The 19669-nt window shown below is 32.4% G+C and overlaps 1 protein-coding gene across 4 annotated transcripts; it reads right to left on the bottom strand.

Moving 5' to 3' along the window:
- Positions 1-669: 669 nt before the first annotated feature.
- On the bottom strand, positions 670-14699 carry LOC123206040 (serine/threonine-protein kinase BLUS1-like). 4 transcript variants are annotated; one of them, XM_044623132.1, is made up of 21 exons: positions 14390-14698; positions 12890-13675; positions 11885-12139; positions 11158-11282; positions 11012-11056; positions 10841-10922; positions 10691-10759; positions 10427-10597; positions 10265-10327; positions 9690-9758; positions 9429-9572; positions 9277-9350; positions 8853-9119; positions 8040-8131; positions 3556-3632; positions 2585-2710; positions 2448-2490; positions 2310-2356; positions 1595-1656; positions 1439-1490; positions 670-995 (listed from the first exon to the last, which is right to left on the bottom strand). In XM_044623132.1, the coding sequence occupies exons 2-21, from the start codon at positions 13055-13057 to the stop codon at positions 900-902; spliced, it is 2127 nt and encodes a 708-aa protein (XP_044479067.1). In that variant the 5' UTR covers positions 13058-13675; positions 14390-14698; the 3' UTR covers positions 670-899. The 4 variants fall into 4 exon arrangements, with proteins under 4 accessions (XP_044479067.1, XP_044479068.1, XP_044479070.1 ...); XM_044623133.1 differs by having other exon boundaries at positions 3556-3629; XM_044623135.1 differs by lacking the exons at positions 670-995; positions 1439-1490; positions 1595-1656; positions 2310-2356; positions 2448-2490 and having other exon boundaries at positions 2601-2752; positions 3556-3629; positions 14390-14699.
- Positions 14700-19669: the final 4970 nt, after the last annotated feature.

Below are 19669 nucleotides of genomic sequence, written 5' to 3'. Positions count from 1 at the left end.
ATAAACATAAATTCACTCTCTTAAGATTATCTTTGGTCCAGTCTGGTAAGTTAGTTATTCGGAAAAGTCAGAACAAAGAAGAAAGGACCGCAAGAGAGGGAAGGGAAGGGAAGGAAAGCAATACAGAGAGGAAGAAGAATACTCAGTTCACGTGTTTTATTGCACCAAAATCCCCAATTCCTAACCTTCTTTTACACGACTTCTTATTTACGAAATACGAACTAGAGGCTTAACATAATGGAACGGAGCAACGCCGTCGTCTGACATGGGTATGAAACACAACTTCTCGACTTATTCTTCTTCTTTAATGCATTTTTTGTTTATACCCAATTCTACCCTATTTGGCTGCTAAGGGATGCCTCGACCATAAACTAGATTTACTAAAGATATTAGAATTAAGTTAATAGACATTAAGTGAAAATAAAGTTTGAAATAAGTTTCATTAAAAGAGTACTTATTGCTCAAACGCCATAATAACTTCATATAAAAGACAAAAAGCAGTCTGTTTGCTACATATATATATGGGGAATAAACATTTGCTACCAGTTTCTGATTTTAGCGGTGTATACAAGAAGCTTCAAAGCTTCAAGGTTATTGATGGTCATAAAACAAATATTTTGTGTAACTAAAAGTTTAGGATCTTGATGGATTCTGGGCATGACTGAGCTGTTGGAGACAAACATACGGTTCCACACAGAGAGAATGTATTTAGAAATACAATATCATGCCAAGAAATTACAAAATGCTACACACACAACAAATGACATCTCAAAATTTTGGTGTTTGCCTTGCCACACAGCTCACGCATATGCTACACTAAAATTACAATCCAACACCACCTCTAAACCCAACAATTACCTGCCAGAATCGCAATGAGCTCTTACCACAGACTCTGAAGATCAGGCCTTCAATTTATCAACATCACCATCAACTTCTTTTTCATTTTCTTTTTTTATTTTTCCCTCATTGGTTAAAGCGTGCAATTGTTTTTCTAACTGCATGGAAAAAGAAGATAAGATACCTAGTCTGACTATTAACACCGTGTAAGGCGGAAAATAAATATTAAAAGAAATATTAAATTTGTTGGCATTTATAATTTGTACATCCTGTCAAATAAATCCAAGCCATAATTGTCTACATTCAAATGGTGTAATCATACAGTCATCAATGAAAACGAAAGATTTAGTATGCCAAGGAAAAACCAAGTTACCACAGAATAACATAAATATTTTTGGCATTGTTCATATTTGTCAAATTGTTAAGAAGGCATTTCTCAAAAATAATTGAGATGTCTCCTTTTATAATCACCATTATGAACAAAATTTACTACTAATTCCTCTCTCACGCATCTACTACAAAGGTAAAAGAGACAGGAAACGCAACCATTTAGAACAAATACAAAGTTGAATTTGCATACCAAGTTAAAATTAATGCATACCTGGGCATTTTTCAATTTTTGTCTCTGCAATTCTTCCTTAAGGCTTCCAACTCTGGCATAACAAATGAGTTTCAGTTAAATGTGAACAAAGACAAAAAAACTGCATAACAACATTTCCTGTTTTTATTATTATTATTTTTTTAAACTTTCTCATACCTCTGTAGCAAAAGACTCAACTGAGACTGTAGTTCCCTCTCCCTGGTGGAAGCAGGTGTCATCTACATGTTTTATAAAGTATAACATTAATAAAATCACAAACAAACAAATTCTAACCCTCTGCAATAGCATTCCTATAAAAGCATTTAAAAAAACAAGAAAAAAAAATACTTCTTAAACCTAGTATAATAAGCCCACACCAACAACATAATCTTAGCATTACAAACTGAGGCTTTAATATACAACTTCTCTGCGACACTGGTTGCAACAAGAATTGAATTATAGTAGAAAAGCAGCACTGAACAGCCAAATTACAGGTGATCAATTTCAGTTCTGAAACACAGAGTTTATTTTTTCATAATAAGTTTAATTTTTTTATTTGATCATTAATTATGCGTACATGTAGTGTAATAAAATTAATGCAGGTTTAGATTAGGTTTCCTAAATCCAGCTATTCTGTGCTCGGTGTTTAATAAAAACTAAAATAGGAAGATTACTCTAACCTCTTATGTTTCAATCCAGCAATAAATCAAAAGTAATATTGTTGATCAATTAATTAGTCATAGCCTTCATGAATGGGGTTGGAAAGAGAAAATATTATGTTATCTCATATTCATTAAACTACCTCGTCAGGCTATCATGATTTCATCCCTAGTAAAAGTTGATTGAGCCTATTCTTGCTTAAGAGAGAGATATATAGAGAGATGCCACATACCTGTAAGAGGTCATTAGTAGCAGCCTCAGGCAATTCTGGAAACTTGCCTGATAAAGCAAAGGATGTCACAACCAAGAAAGTTACTGATTGGAAAATTAAGTGGCAAAATAAGAATAGAAGCTAAATGGCAAGCATTACCAGAAGTTTCCTCCACGTATTTGATCAGTTTAATAATCTCTTCCTGTCAAATAAAATACAGAGAAACAAACAATATGAATGTAGTTCAAAATATAAGTATGAAATGTGCAAAAAAGGGCATAGACATAGGAAAATACCCGTTGTGCGGTGTTCTGCTGCAATATGTATTGCAGGGGTGGGAGAAGTGAGGCAGCTGTAAAATTTGGAGTTGTTGGACTCACTGAACCTCCACTAACTGGGCTAAGGAAGCTGTTCATAGGTCCCTGAATGAAAGAAAATAATGGCAATGGTTATGAAGCCATTGCCTAAAAGATAAATTGCTAAGTTCCATACACTAACAGGAAATCAGTCACAAAAATCAATAAATACAAACTCATTTATACATCATATGTGCCCCAAAAAGTGTGCAGAGTGTACATGAACTCAGATATAAAATGTGTCCATGACATAATCTGAACAGTATAAACCATAACTAACTGAAACATTCATACAAGCACTAATTTAAAACTGTAATGATCATTGATTTCTGCCAATAAAAGGAAAGGCAAAAATAAAAATAGACTGAGACGGGCAAGTCAGACACATCTAACAACGAAGATAGTTATCAAGCCAAATGAAGAATATGGAACTATATGTTATGCAGTAAATGTAAGTTTTTTGGTAGGCAAATCCAACTTCAATACACAGGCAGCAACGCTATTAACAAAGTAGATATTCAATCAATATGACAGATACTTTTACAACATGGCATGTCATCATTTTTCATTTCCAATGATTGCATTGCAATTTGACAGATAATACAGTGAAATTAAGCATCTATGGCTTTTCTTTTTTTGCTTCTGTTATTATTCTTTTCCATTTACATAGCTTCCAAAGAGTTTCAACTTTAGTGGAAATAAACGTTGACACTAAGAACCAACAGAAGCAGCTGAACAAACAACTAACATACCCTCATCATATTTATGACAATATTGGTGTGATTGATATTAGTACATGTTTAAGACATTTAGTTTCTTAAGGAAGCAGCACAATACTATTGGATCATTTCAATATCAACAAAGGGATATGTGTATCAAACTTAGATTATAGCCTTCTCATGCAAAAATACCTTGGGGCTCAGCTCTGCTGAAGTAACTTTAAAGCGTCCCTTGCGTTGGACCAATGCTCCGTCTGATGTGTCCTCTGCTGCACAAACAGATGCAACACAAAAATAGAAGATTTATTATAAAGCATAAAGCATAATAATGCCTTCATTGACAGCTATGTAATAACTAATTTTTCAGGATGTTGACAGCTATTAATAGCTGATTTTTAGGGATTTTATTATTTTGTATTTGTCGTTATGTTAGGGCTGTATTAGTGACTAGTTTTTAGTTTTTTTTCCTATAGAGGTATTTTTCTTATTTTAGAATTTTTGTATATATATGAACAAGGATGTAACCCAGAGTAATATATGACAAAAAATGTTCTCTTCCTCTCCTTGTCTTATTTCTCACAACATGGTATCATAGCTTATACTCTAGGCCACTGCTTTCTAGGAAGAGATCGTTTATTTTTTAAAGCTTAAGTGCAACCTATAACCTACTTGGGGTTTTTATAAATTGCTATCCTTTTTCAGCCAACAGAGGAAATATACAGCCTGCCTTGATTAATCAAACATGACCTAAGAGAAAATTTCTAAGACTGCCACTGAAATCAGCAGAGTTAAAGTTGGACTGTTGGGCGAAAATCCTACACTGCAGATCAGGCCGGTAAAGCTAGATGGAATCAATTACCTTGCTTGGCCAAGGTCATGTCTTACATTCATCCAAGCTCGTGGTTTGCAAGGTTATATTACAGAGGATAGGCCAAAACCAAGCATTATAGACCCAACTCTCAACCAATGGGTATTTGAAAACTCTTTAGTCATGTCCTGGCTTATCAACTTGATGCAACCACAGATTGCTCAAGGATATTTGTTATAAACAGTGCTTTCAAATTATGGAGTGCAGTGTTTCAAACATATTCACAAGTAGGCAATGATGCTTAGGTCTATAAGTTACAAAATATGGTGCATGGGACAAAACAAGGAGGCATGACTATAGCACAATACTTTGTTGAATTGAGTGGTCTATGGCAAGAACTTGATTATTATCAAGATTTTCAAGCTGCATGTCCTGAAGATGCAACTAAATTTCATAAAGTCATAAAAAGGAGCAAATATATGATTTTCTTGTTGAGCTGAACATGGAATATGATCAGATGTGTGTTCAGGTTCTAGGAAAGGATCCTTTGCCCTCTTTATGGAAAACATATTCCTATGTTACACAGGAAGAAAGTTGAAGGAGTGCTATGTTACACACATTCTCAGTGGACAAATCAAGCATGCTCCAACTCTCTTCGTGAACAGGTTAAAGTTAGTGAGACAAGCACCTCAAATGTGATTATTGTGGAAATCCTCGGTATACGAAAGAACATTGCTAGAAGCTTCATGGTCGGCCAACTAAAGGTTGTGATAGTAAGCGATTGGTGCTTCTAGATCACAAGCTAATCTACCTAAAATTGTAAAAACGGTGGTGTCAGATGAAACTATCAACAGTGGAAGTCATTCTAATAAGAAGATTCAAACCCTAAAACGTCTTTTCTTCCTCAACTATGGTTGCTTCTTCTAATTTTGCCAACACAAAAGCATAACTCTTACTACTAACTCTCCTACTAGAAATAGCCCTTGGATTATAGCATCAAGAGCATCAGGTCATACGACTAGCTCCTTCAAATCTTTTCTAACTTATTCTCCTTGCTCAGGTAGAGATAAAGTCCATATAACTGATGGGTCTTTATCACTTATATCTGGAAAAAGTTCCATTAATTGTACTTTTTCAATCAATCTTCACTCCTTCATATTCCTAGTTTTCCTAATAATCTCTTATCTATTAGTACACTCACAAATTAGCTTAATTGTAAAGCTGTATTTTATTAATCTTTTTGTGTCTTTCAAGGGCTGAACACAAGGAAAAGAATTAGCTATGGTAGAATGCAAGATGGCTTATAATTGATAAATGAAGGTTACAATTCTTTACTCCCATCATAAACCCAAGCCTTGTTAGGAGAATCAATGACAAATAATCAATAAAATCTCATGGGATATTGCATCAAACTAATTGTATTAAAACTAGTGCGCACAATAAAATCTCTAAATGAAAGAATTGACAATTTTTTAGAAGTGGCTCAAGCCCTTATGTTTACCATGAATGTCTCAAAACCTTATTAGGGGGATGTTGTACTTTCAACCACATATCTTATTAATAGATTTGTAAGGTACTAATTCTTACATTATTCCACCTAGAGTTTTTGGTTGTGTATGTTTTGTTCATAGGAGGAACATAGGTGAATTAGACCCTTGAAATCTTAAGTGTATGTTCATTGACTACTTTGAAACTCAGAAAGATTATATGTGTTATCACCCCGTACCAGAAATTTTTTTGTGAGTATGGATGTCACATTTCAAGAGTTAGAGCCCTATTTTTCTCCATCTCAGTCACCTCTCTAAAGGGAGATTAGGGAAGAAGAGATGATAATATTGAGTCAATATGCACGTATACATGTTTTAAATCCAATTTCTTGTGGTGAAGTTGAAAAAAGTAAGAGTCGGAGACTTGACAGATCAAACTTGAAAACATATACTTGCATAGACAAGGCAGCTAGGGCCATTGAGCACATTCTACCAAGTCAAGTGCTACCTCTGAGCTCAATTCTTATGGAAACCTACAGTGAGCCTTCTTCAACTCTTGATTCTTCTAACTCTGAACCTAGTATTAATGATCTTAGCACTCCTATTGTTGTTAGAAAAGGTGTTGGAGATTGTACTAAACATCCTATTTCTAACTTTGTTTCATATTATTGATTGTCTCCTTCCTATGGAGCTTTTGTATCATCTTTGTCTTCTGTCTCTATTCCACGGGATTTGCAAGAAGCTATAGATAATCTCAAGCTGAAAAAAGTCATGGTTGAGGAGATGAAGGCCTTGACAAAAAAATGAAACATGGGAACTTGTTGATCTTCCATTAGGAAAGAAACCAGTTGGGTGTAAATGGGTGTTCACTGTTAAACACAAAACAAATGGATTAGTTGATAGATTCAAAGCTCGATTAGTGGCAGAAGGGCCTATTCAAACCTATGGTGTGGACTACCAAGAAACATTAGCCCCAGTTGCAAAAATGAACTCAATTAGAATCCTTTTATCATGCACAACTGATCTTGCATGGGATCTACAACAATTCAATGTCAAGAATTTTTTTTTTGCATAAAGATTTGGAAGAAGTATACATGGAAATTCCTTCAGATTTTTATTGTGAGAAAACTAAAGGGAAGATATGTCGATTAAATGAGGCACTATATGGCTTAAAGCAATTACCTAGGGTATATTTTAGACCTGACAAAAGGATTTTTAAGACTTTTATTTGTCACCTAGTACAATCACCTAGGGAAGGATTTTTATTTTAATTGTGACAAAAGGATTTGTATGTGACAAAGGAAATATATTTTAGATCTACCACAAGAGACAGGTATGCTAGGTTGTAAGCCTATAGATACCTCTATTAAATTTAATCACAAATTTCAAGGAGATGTTGGCAAACCTGTTGATTTCAGTCAATATCAAAGGTTGGTTGGAAGATTAATTTATATTTCTCACACCAGGCTAGATATTGCTTATGTTGTAAGTATAGTAAGTCAATATATGTATGATCATCAAGATTCACATCATGATGTTGCTCTTCGTATTTTGAGGTATTTAAAGTCTACACCAGGAAAGGAATTGTTCTTCTATAAAAATGGTCACCTAAAGATAAAAGGTTTTACAGATGTAGATTGGGCTGGGTCCCCTGATGATAGACGGTTTACATCCAGTTATTGTACTTCTATAGGTGGTAACTTAGTTACTTAGAGGAGTAAGAAATAAACTGTAGTAGCAAGATCAAGTGCATAGTTAAATATAGAACCATGACCCAAGGTGTGTGTGAAATAATGTGGCTCCGAAAAATTAATGGCAGAGTTATGTGTTTATATTGTGATAATAAGGTTGTGATTAGACTTGCTAATAATCCAATTCAATATGATGGAGCAAAGCATGTCGAGATTGATCAATATTTCAAGAAGAAAAAAATTAAACAATGGGATTCTGGATATTTTTCATATACTTTCAAAAAATCAGCTAGCTGATGATTTCACTAAAGGGCTTACCTATAAGTCTATCCATGTTCTGGTTTGCAAAATGGGCATGTGAGATAGCTATGCACCCCTTTGAAAGGGCGTGCTGACAGCTACGTAATAGCTGATTTTTAATGTTGATAGCTATGTCATAGCTGATTTTTTGGGATTTTCCTAACATGTATAGGTTGTTGTGTTAGGGTTGTATTAGTACCTATTTTTTAGTTTTTTTTCCTACGAAGGTATTTTTTCCTAGTTTAGAATTTTTGTATATATGAACAAGGATGTAACCCACAATAATACATAACAGAATTTTTCCTCTTCTCTTCCGGTTTTATTTCTCACAACAGTCTCTAATTTAAGTTGGTAAGAAATCATAAAGCAATGAAATCAAGACAGATATACCCGAAGGAACACTATTTGAATCTCTCCTCTGACGATACAACAATGAACCACTATAATTCCGATCAGACTGACTTTTTGGCTGCAGAGAATCCCTTCAAATATTTCAAACAGACGAGACTTATTTAGTATCCATAATCAAATCTTTTCAATCAAGAATCAATGCATAGCTTTGTGCAGCACATCTTGACAACAGGCAAGCTTTTGAAATAAAGAGATTTTGACATTTTGTATCATGTCTCACTATCAAAAACCAAATCATATTCTAATATCAACACATTATTTTCAAGCAGGCATTTTGTGGGACATAGGTTCCAAGCAAGCCAATTATTTCGTCCCAAGTTCACATAGACGCTTTCCAGAGTCACAAAAAGAAAGTGCATAGATCATACAGTTTAATGTGTACCTGCACAACTATGCTCTGCATCCATCAACAAAGAAGAGTGGTAGAACTCACATAAGCAATTTACAGAACTCATTCACAAATAAAGATGTGGCACATGGAAAAATCCTTTCGAATTAATGAATCTAAGATTCACATTATTTCAAGAATGAGCAGCATGCAAAAACTTTTTTGGCGGTTTTACCGTAATATTTCCAGAATAATTTTCTTAAAAACATGAAATAATATATCTAAGAATTCTGCACAACTCGGTAAAGGTTGCAAAACATGTCAAAATTTAATTTTAAGAATGCAGTATAAAATTGAGAGAAAGCTACAAATGGAACAATATAATATCTATTTCTCTAAAAGTGAACAAAGAAGGAAAAATTGAACAATATAATAAATTCAACTACAACTACGATTAAGCTTACCTGTCCCCTTCACCAATAATTTTCTTAGGAGCAAAAGAACTATCAGGTATTAGTGAACCACTCAAGAATTTTTTATGCTCAGAAATGGCTTGACATGCTAGAGAGCTACTTCGCCCCGAATTTTCACCCTCATTTCTTCCAGTTTCTTGGTCCAAGGCCCCTGGTGATGTATTCTGAAGAAATCGTTGCTCAATATCTAATTTGGCAGTATCCTTCCAACCAGGGTTCATTGCACCTTCATCATCCTCTCCAAAATCAAAACAACCTCTGCATCAATAAAGAGTAAACTTGATTAGAGGAGAGAAAGTTCTATCTTTCTCATTTGCAATTTTCTTTCGCAAATGCAAGAGAGTAGTAATGGTTAGAAGATAACAACAATGAATTGCGCAAAAAGTAACTAAAACGAGACAGAAATAATCATTACTTAAGTGCTCGCAATGGTTTCACAGGAAATAAAGCAAGTGAACTCTCCAAATCATGAATATTGTTGAAGCCATCCTGAAACAAAGAAAAGGAAAATGAGAACATCTGATGATAATTTAAGGAAAATAATCTAGAGAATTCTTCAGCTCATACTTCCTGACTCGGTGCAGCACTTGAATGGTTAGATATCTCTAGGGAGAGTCCTTCAGCTGGAACCCCAACACCATCGTAGTTATCCCTCTGCTTCCCACTCCCACTTGGATCTTCTTCATTTGTTGTAAAATCATCATCCTGGATCTGCAGGCAACACAGTGCTTTTGATATAGTAAAAAACAAGAGGTGCAAATTTCACACCATTGAAACAGCAAGGAATTAAATTAAACCAACATCAAACTGATAACTGAAACTACTTACAAGTGCAGCCTGACTTTTCAAATCCTCAAGGTTGAAATTCCAGCCACTTATTCCTTTTATGTACTCTTGCTGCAAGGTAAACAGACTTTAAAATCAGGACAACATCAATTTGGTCAGCAGACTCTATCCAAGGAATAACACTTATTTTAGACACTATATACAAGAGTTATAAGCAATGATATGGTTAGAATTTTGGTGGAGGAAAATCAATTTAGGAAGAAGAATGTGACAGCTTTTTCCTTACTAAAGTAGGAAGTGTTTCTTTTGTTGTTTAGACTTATTTTCCCTTAATAAAATTTTAGTTTAAGAAGATTAGTATTCTTTCATTTCATTCCTTTAGTACCTGGACTAACCATAAATTTAATTATAATTTCAATAGTTTCATAATAAACATAATTACAACATATGCAAACTGGTTAATCTATGAATTATACTCTCTCCAATAAGGAAATTCCTCTTCACATAACACCCCAAAACACTAATTGTTGACACCTATCACCTGAACACACAGTAAAAGTATGCAGCAATGCTCAATGCTAAAATTGAAAAATAAAATGGAAGCTGCATTTCCCCACCTGTGATAGCTGCTCTTTATCCCCAAAGAGAGCTTTATTCTGCAGTAGATTTGCCTCTCTTGCCTGGAGCATAAGACATCAGGGGAAGTATAGCAAAATTTAGGACCTGTTTTACAAAGAAATTTGCAATGCTGAAAGAAAATTACAGAATAAGCAAGAGACCTTGAGCATCCTAAAACGTTCACCTAATGGTGCGAGATCATCGAGAATAGTGCGAGCCAGATAATCATATGAACGTGCATGTTTAAAGAAATGGTGTTTCAAAAGCTTTTCTGCTGTTGGGCGTTTATTTGGATCCTTAACTAAGCATGCAGCAACCATCTCTTTGAAAGACTAGAAAAATTGAAGCATTTTCAAAAGGGGTTAGTTTGCAGTTTCAGAAAAAATCGAAGGATATCAGTAAAAAAGTGTTTATTGAACACAAACCTTTGAGAATCTCTTATCCCTCTCATAATCAAGACCTGGAGGTGCATTTTGTAAGGTCATCAGCAAAACCTGCATTTGTGCATAAGAGGATAAGAAGACTCAATACCAACACAGTAGGCACCTATGAAGAGCTTCAAGTACGAAAATTACTTTCATTGGCGGATACTTTGAAAAAGGGGCATGACCATGAGCAAGTTCCAGAGCGGTTATTCCAAAAGACCAGATATCTGCTCTGTTTATACAAACAAACCTTATGAAAACTTCGACCTAAAACTCACAAGCAAAAACTAAAAAATAAATAAACAAAAACAATCCACTCACTTAAAGTCATATCCATGCAATTGCTGCATCACTTCAGGAGCCATCCTGTGAAAATAGTAGATGAATGTATATCTGAATATATGAGATTTATCTGTTTCAGAAAATAACAAAGCGGTGAGGTCTCAAACTACAGGCAAGAAAATTACCAGCATGGAGTTCCAACAAAAGTATTTCTGGCACGTTGCCTATCTCCAGTTTCAAACATGCATGCTGATACACCAAAGTCCGCTAACTTGACCACACCATTAGAATCAAGCAATATATTCCCTGACTGCAGGAAATATTACAAGTATATATACTAAATGTTGAATAGAAACCACAATTAAAATGGGATAAGGCAAGAAAAGAAAATAATTATTAAATAAAGGAACAGTTTCCAAACAATATGAGGCAAGTTGTACACGAGCTGACAAAGAAACAACAATGCAACGACGTATAAAACTAGATGGGCAGAGATAAGAGTGTTGATGCCTTCACTAGAAGATATAAGATAACCCCTTTTTAAAAAGTGTTCATCACATTTCAGACTTCAGAGTTGGCTTCCAAGTAAATCAAGTTAAGTGAGATATCAGAAAACAGATATGAATTTGTTTCTTGGATACAATATCATATTGAAAAAATTCTTGTATAAAATTGGGTTTATCCAAAAACAAAATCTGTGTATGTATGAAGATATCTCTTTCTATCATTGTTCCCTGCTCTAATCTGCTCGTGAGCATCCCTACAAAACTATGGAGTTCTATGACTATTTGTTTCCAATATTTTTCATGCAGAACATTTATTTCTAATTTTTATAAAGGAAAGTGTTCCCAACTGCATGTTAATGATAATAAAATGCAATGTGTAACTACTAAAATAGGCAGAGTAGGATACCTTCACATCTCTATGGATGTGCCCATGAGCATGAAGATAAACAAGCGCTTTGAGAGTCTCCTTCAACAAAGTAGCAATAACAGGCTCTTCAAAACCTTCTGGATAAGACAATTTCATGATATGAAGGCATGAACCCCCAGCCATGTACGGCATCACAACCCAAAGGCTGTGACCAGTAGTGAAAGAGCAATGGGCTTGCAGTACATTTGGATGATCAATCAAAGTCATTGTTTGTACCTCACGTCTGATACCATCCTGAATCATTTGCAAGGAGAACTCTTTAATGTGATAAGTACGTAAATTCTCCAGAATACTAGATGATATTGAGAGTCTTAAAACATTCAGTGATAGGCCATGGATACACTTAGCACAGTCTTATAGACGTAGAAACAGATCATTTAAAATTCAATGAAGGGACAAAATACCTCATGCATTGTTATAGACATAACAGGTTTAGTCAAAAGAGCCTAGAACTATATTTGTAAGGCATTCATCAATGCCATAGTGAGATGATTCTAGTTTAAGCTTCTAGCAAGAGGTTATTTAACAAAGTATTGAAGTCAAGTTGATCAGGTGGTCGTAAGAACAGATCCCTCAATGGATTAATTAAATAATAATAATTTGTGTTCGTAGATGGAGTTGTTGTAATTATGGTTGTGTTCGATCCACATGACTTGCTGGTTAAAGGCGTGTTAGAACATAAATACTATTGTTTGGCAATCATCTAATAGTTTAAGCTTTTAGATCAACCAATCACTTAATAGATCTTACAAAGTTATTATATATCAAATATGACAGGAACAAGAGCAAGGTGCAGTTATGTTATGGTCTTGGTAAGCACTAGGAAAATAACAAAATGGGCAAACATTCAAGCACCCATAAAGCATTTTTTTGTTAGGAATTTTACATAGGGTGATTCTTCTTTTCTTTTTTATCTTTATGTGTCCCAAAATAGAGAAAAGAGTATTGTGGCACATCATGCTCATGAAGATGTAGTACACTCACCAAGTCATTATTGCACTTTTCCAGATCAAGGACCTTGATAGCAACTATTTCATTAAGTGGAATGCAGAGAGCCCTATAGACAGTAGCACTGACGCCTTCACCAACTTCTTCATATAATTTATAATCTTTGGCGTTGAGAGGAAATCGTTTCTCCAAAACACAATCCATGATCTCTTCTTACAGCACACTTTAAACATCCTCTTTACTCCTAAATGATCCACAAAAGATTGATAAAACGGACGTTATGCACATGAGAGTCAATTCAATGTGGGGCTTCTTCCAATTAGGGAGCATTTTTCCTTTCCTCAGCATAAAACAGCATGTGAATCAAGTAACCTCATCAACATTATCTTTTAATCAATAATCCTAGCATGCATAACCATATAAACCTCCCAAAAACTTGGATATCACAAAAAGCCTTGAATACTATCAAATTGTGTTAGTGTCTATCAAACATAGCATCCCAATAAGAAAATACTGCTTTATCCAATATGAAGAACACTTAACTGAACTATTTCAAAGTGCGGTGCAAACAGAAGAAAGACCACATTAAGCACTATAAGGCATTTAACAGAGGCAATGAAAGCTATCAAGTTCTATCTCCTGTATCTTTTGCAGTTCCACAAACCAATATTATACAACTCCAAACTAATAGATGCGATCCAAAATCTAACCCAAGTCTCTCCTTCATGGAATGTGAGAAAAATGAGATTCAATATTGGAAAGAGATAAATAAGCTGTAACTCCTACAAAACCAAAACGCTGGAAATTTGGATATTCTGTAACCTGCGGGAGAAAAATAAGCATCAATCACCTTAGCTTTTAAAATATAGCTTATACAACATGATTCAGAGAAACAAAGCAAAAGGATTGCAAATAGCATTGGCACAGACTGATAACACAACAAAATTAACAGCATGGGCATCCTCATACACAAGTTTGATAAGCAAAACAATCGCAATTTCACAGAAGAAAAACATTTATAATTATGATAAAGTTGAGCAACACCATGAGTTGGCAAGCTTATCAACTCAAGAAGTTTTCTTACCCTACCCCTCAGGCCTCCCGACAAATCAATTGGTCCTATTTATTTCTACACAATATCCCTTAAGAAGTGTGCATGTATTGTATTAAGATTAACAATCAGGAATTAGATTATAAATGAATTAGAAAAAAATTGAAAACTGAGAAAGTATCAGGTCTAAATGAGCCCACAGTTTTGTTACCGGTAAAAAATTCCGAAAAAAAAAAAAAAACAAACTTAACACCTCATTTTCCGCATCATTTACATTCTCTAAACTTGTAAAAGAACAAATATCAATCTTTCTAATTTCTCGGTTCAAATACCAAGCAAGCCCCCATTTTCACATGCAAACTAAAAACCTAGGGTTCGGGTGTTACTTTAGTAAAAGACAGGCGAACTAACAAGAACTGAATCTGATTCTGACCGGCTAAACAAAGTAACAAAAACGACGTCGGAGAGAGCTGGACAGTAAGTACCTTATAACAAATAATCAATAGTTCATCGAAATAACAAGTAGCTAGTATCAGATGTCCGACAACACCGAAAAAAAAACGGTGAGAGTTTCAGATTTCTCCGTCTCTGTCGAGCGTTTGGAGGTCCTCTGAGATCGAATCTCTCACCGTTTACACATGTAATGAAGTGAAATTTAAAAGAAATAAATAAATGCGAAGCCTATTTATTTACTGACAGAAAAAAATAATTTATTTATTTTTCTCGAACATACAGGCAGGGAAATAAGAAGGGGCAACTGTTTAGGCAACAGGAAGAAGATTTGAGTCCTGAAGTGCTGAGTTGGTGAAAAGACGGAAAGAGGGTTCGGCAATTTATCCGGAGAATCGTTAGATCGCACAGTTGGAGACTTGAAGTTGGGTCAACTTTTATTCCTGATTGGTGGGTATTATTTAGTATGGAGTGAATAACATTTTCCCGCCCCAAGTTTGGTCGACGAACACTTTTCTACCCCCATAATAACATAAATTATATTTTCCTAACTAAAATTTAACACTGTCAGTCGCATGTTACAGATAATTATAAATTTTATTAATTTATTTATACAATCTGATATGATAATATATAATTAAAAAAATTAAAATTAAATAATTATACTATTTAACCGTATATTATCACATATAAATTAATATATTTTATTAATATATTTTTTTTTATTTATTCATTTGGTCAAGGAAGGAAGCTCTCAGTATCCACGAACAAAAAAGAGATGGCAGGGAGATCTAACACTATTTACTTTCTTTTGTCTTCTTCTTCTAACACTATTTCTTTCGATCATCACGGGTGAGTAATGTATTTAGTTAATGGGTTTTGGGTTTCTTCTTGAATTCGGATTGGTGGGTAATTTGAAAAATGGGGAGAATTTTAGGGTCCTTGTTATTTTTTAATTAATTTATTTATTTGCTAATTAGTTTTTCACAAATTTAAAAAATATATATATATTGCCGCTAAAAAAAAAAAGTATCTGAAAAAGCTATTAGTTTCTGATTAACAAGTGGTTGATAATTATATTGTTTTAATAAAGGCTGATAATATTTGATTAGTCAACATAATAATTCATTTTTTGTTGGTGGAAATATAATTATACCAAGTGAAGAGACTGTAATGGATTTGGACCTAACTTAAATCAACAAAATTATAATAATAATAAGGCCAAAGATATTTTTTACCCAAGTTTTAATTTAATCTAAAAAAATATATATATATATATATATATGATAGATAAAAAATTTAAACATCTACATATCCTTAAATTTCTGTTAAAATTATCGTTAAATATAAAGACAAAATTGTTATTTAAAAATAATATTAAAAAATATATAATTTTATCTCATTTTCTCTCTTAAGTTTTAAAAATTAACATTTCACCCTCAGACTTCAACTTTAAAAAGTGATTTTCCCCCTTCCTTTCAAATCTCTAGTTTTTCGTTCATTTCGAAATCTAAAGGCCTTGAACTTTGTTAGATGATACTCGTTATCCAGATTTGATCGATGCTCGTCATCCTTGAATAACGGTTATTGTCCTTTGTACAACGATAACTCTTTCATCCACTGTAACGTAGCCATTCACCAAGAACCAATTAAGTTAAAAAAAAAAAAATCCAAATTTCCAAATTCTTGTAAGTTTTGTAGAGGAGATGTAACATGAGCGAATTGAATTTTTTAAAAATTGTATTAAAATATAAAAAATAAATAAAGGAATCATTGACGGGCTGCAATAATAATATACTCCAAATAATAAAGCCAATTATTCTGAAAGTTTGCATGTGCTGGGTTGCACTAAACTCGCTGCTTTTTCCTTTTTGGTTAATTATTCTCTATTTATGGCATAAATACACATGCAATTTTCAACTTTTTTTTTTTTTAATTTTGATCTGTCATCTTGTCTTAGTAGAATGTTTTAGCCCTACTCTCTTATTTGTTCTATTAAGTGGTACCTTATTAACATTTAACTTCTCGGTTTGTTAGTTTTCACTTATCGTTTAGGATATTAACATATTTACTTTGACTATGACTCCCCTATTAATAATCATTCGTCACAAGGGAAAAATAAATAATTGGGACATTTTCGACCCTTTTTATAGAATTTTGATTTACTGGCATTGTTTATATCTAGAATTGTATTATAACATGTTTATTTTAAGGGTCGTTTAGTTCTAATTAAAAAAAGTTATCTTATAATATATCTTTTATTATTTATGTTATCTTATTTAATTATTTATGTTACAATAATTTTTTATTATCAATAGTGATATGATAGATAATGCAAATAGTAATATGAGTACCACTTTCACCTTAAGTATTAAAAGATTCTTAAGATAATTTTAATTTTGTTATAATTATATTTTTATTTATTATTTTTTGAAAGAAATAGCTTTATTTAATTAATATAAAAATATATTTTAAAATAATTATATCTAATGACATTTAAAGAAATTAATTTATTAGTATTTTTTTATTACTTATAATCAAATAAAATAATTATTTATGTTTACTTATTTTTATTAAATTTTAATATATATAATAATTATTTATGTCTAATAATATTTTAAATAAATAATTTATTAATTTTAATAATAAAATATTGTTAAAATCAAACACCACTTAAATATGATGAATTAGAAATAAGTTACAATTATTTAATTATATCAATGGTATTGTAATCAGAATATTATGAAGTATTTTAGTGACCTTGTCAACAGCCACCTCAGCAAAATCCTTTTAGTTTGTCTTATTATGATTTTTTATTTTTTTTAATTTGTTTGATTTGTTCATATCACCTACATACAAGGCCGTTGGAAAAGACATCAAAGCTGACTTTTTACGATAGATCTGGTTTAATTTCATAATCAATTATTATTTAAGTCCAACCACCTTCTTTTATGATCGTTTATGATTACATACGGCGAAGGTAATTTTTCATACAAATTTTATTTCAATTTTAAAAATATATTTATAATAATAACAAAATTTTAATGATCTATCTATAATTCAATTGTTATTAAATTTTTTTATTAGAGATAAATACATTGTTAATATTAAAAAAATATAAAATTTATTATTTTCTCTCGTAAAATTTAAAAATTAATAATTTTTCCTAATTTAAAGTTTTTAAATTTTGAAAAATAACATTTTTCTCCTAAACTTAAAGTTTTCATATTTTTCAAACTGTAACTATCCCTTAACTTTTAAGAATAACAATTTTATCTCTACTCTTCAACTTCAGCTTCCGCCCCTTCCTCCTTCGTCTGAGCCAACAAGAAAAGTTAGTGTGACAAAAAAATAGAGATCTCTTTATTACACCATTATGCGATGAAGAGAGAGATAGAGATCTCTTCATCATACTATGCAATAAAGAGTCTCTTTGTTGCACCATCATTAGACGAAAAGACATCTCTTCATCACATCAGTGTTTATCATCGACTCATGTATTGGAGAATATCAAAGAGGACATTGGAAGAATGTCAAAAAGTAAAGTTTAAAAGTGAGGTAAAACTATTGTTTTTGAAAATTTTTGAGACGGTTATGATTTGAAAAATATGGAAACCCTTGGTTGGGGGGGGAGGGGGAATAATACTTTTTAAAGTTTGAAAATTTTTAAACTGAAGTGAAATATTAATTTTTAAAACTTAAAGGGAAATATAACCAATTTTATATTATTTAATATTAACAGCAAAATGATGATTTTACTAACAGAAAAATTTAATAACAATTAGATTATAGATGAAAATTTAGGTTTTTTAATTATTATAGGTATGATTTTAAATTAAGAAAAAACTTGGATGGGAAATAATCCATTGCCCTAATATATAAGAACGACCGAATGATCGAAGTTCATCTATGATGACAACAACCAAATCTTCCAATTAACTTTCCAGAATTAATTTTTTTTCATGGGCCATGTTCCTCATCAACTGGGCTGATGGTCCAACTTCCAGTGCAGGCCCAAATATGGTTGGGCTTAGATATATACAAATCTTAAATTAACATCAAAGTGAAATCACATATTCGCACGCATGTTTGGCTTAACAACCCTGTCCACCTACTGAATGTGTAAATCACATTTTCCCACCAAAATTCGGTTTTAAAAATTGATGCTATAAAGTTAAATAGTAATATCATCATCCTAAAAATTTGAAACAAAAAATAAAAATAACTCTTTCATAAGTCTCCCTTAACAATTTGATTATTTTACAAGTTTGAAAATTTATAATTCAGTTTTTATATTTACAAATTTGAAAACTCTAGTTATCAGAAGTTTACTATCACCATAAGCTCATCATTGTTTCGAACTCTTTTATTATTTCCTTTATACTGTTTAGCTTTTTGACATCAATCAAGATATTTACAAAGTTCGTCATGTCCAACCATAATGTGGATGACTTTGAGATATTGCCAAAATTATTGTTTCTTCTTAAGGTCAATGGTGCGGTTGTTAAAGAAGTTTTAAATAAAATTATCAATGAAGATCTTATCAATCTTTTCAACATCAAGGTTGGTGGAGTTAAGAGTGTTGTTAGATTTGACCACGTTTGTGAGGGTGGCAACATGACTTCCATGTTGTAGTTGATTTTCTCACGCTATAGAAGTTATGGACCAAGGTGGAGATTTGTTCTTTCATACGGTAGCTTGCACAAACTGGTTGTCGTAAATAATTTGTCAATGTAAGGGGTGGTAGTTTGGTGGCAACAATAGTAGTGGCGGAGGTTGATCAAACCATTTGGAAAAAAGATAGTGATAATAAAAACATAAAAAAAAAAAAATAGTATTAATACAAATTTGATATCTTTCAAATCTTGTTAATTTAAAGTGAAACAGTAGAAAAAGGTAATATGATAATATTTCTTTTTAACACTATGTAAGATTTCTTTTTCGTTAATAAAAAATGTGATTTATGAATTTAGTAGATAGAAAAGTGTTCTTAGACCAAAACTTGGGTGGTAATATGTTAGTTGCTTTGACATCGAATTATCATTTGAAATGTAAATTTTTTAAAATATAGTATAATACAAAACAAGGAATTAAACCCATAAATTTAATACAAATTTTAATTCGAGTTTTTTATTATAATAAATTTATAATGTTTTTTTTTTTATTTTAAGTTGTTTGATTGTAATTTAATAAGACCTTATTAAAAATTCAGTCTCATTGTTGCATGAAATAAAATTTTTTTACACGTTCTAGGAAACTTATAACTGCAAAAGGGGATTCAATGTTGCACAGCTAACTGAAACTACTAAATTAAG

Source organism: Mangifera indica, unplaced genomic scaffold, assembly GCF_011075055.1.
Source record: "Mangifera indica cultivar Alphonso unplaced genomic scaffold, CATAS_Mindica_2.1 Un_0022, whole genome shotgun sequence".
NCBI lineage: Eukaryota > Viridiplantae > Streptophyta > Magnoliopsida > Sapindales > Anacardiaceae > Mangifera > Mangifera indica.
This window is presented reverse-complemented; position numbering and strand designations above follow the sequence as displayed.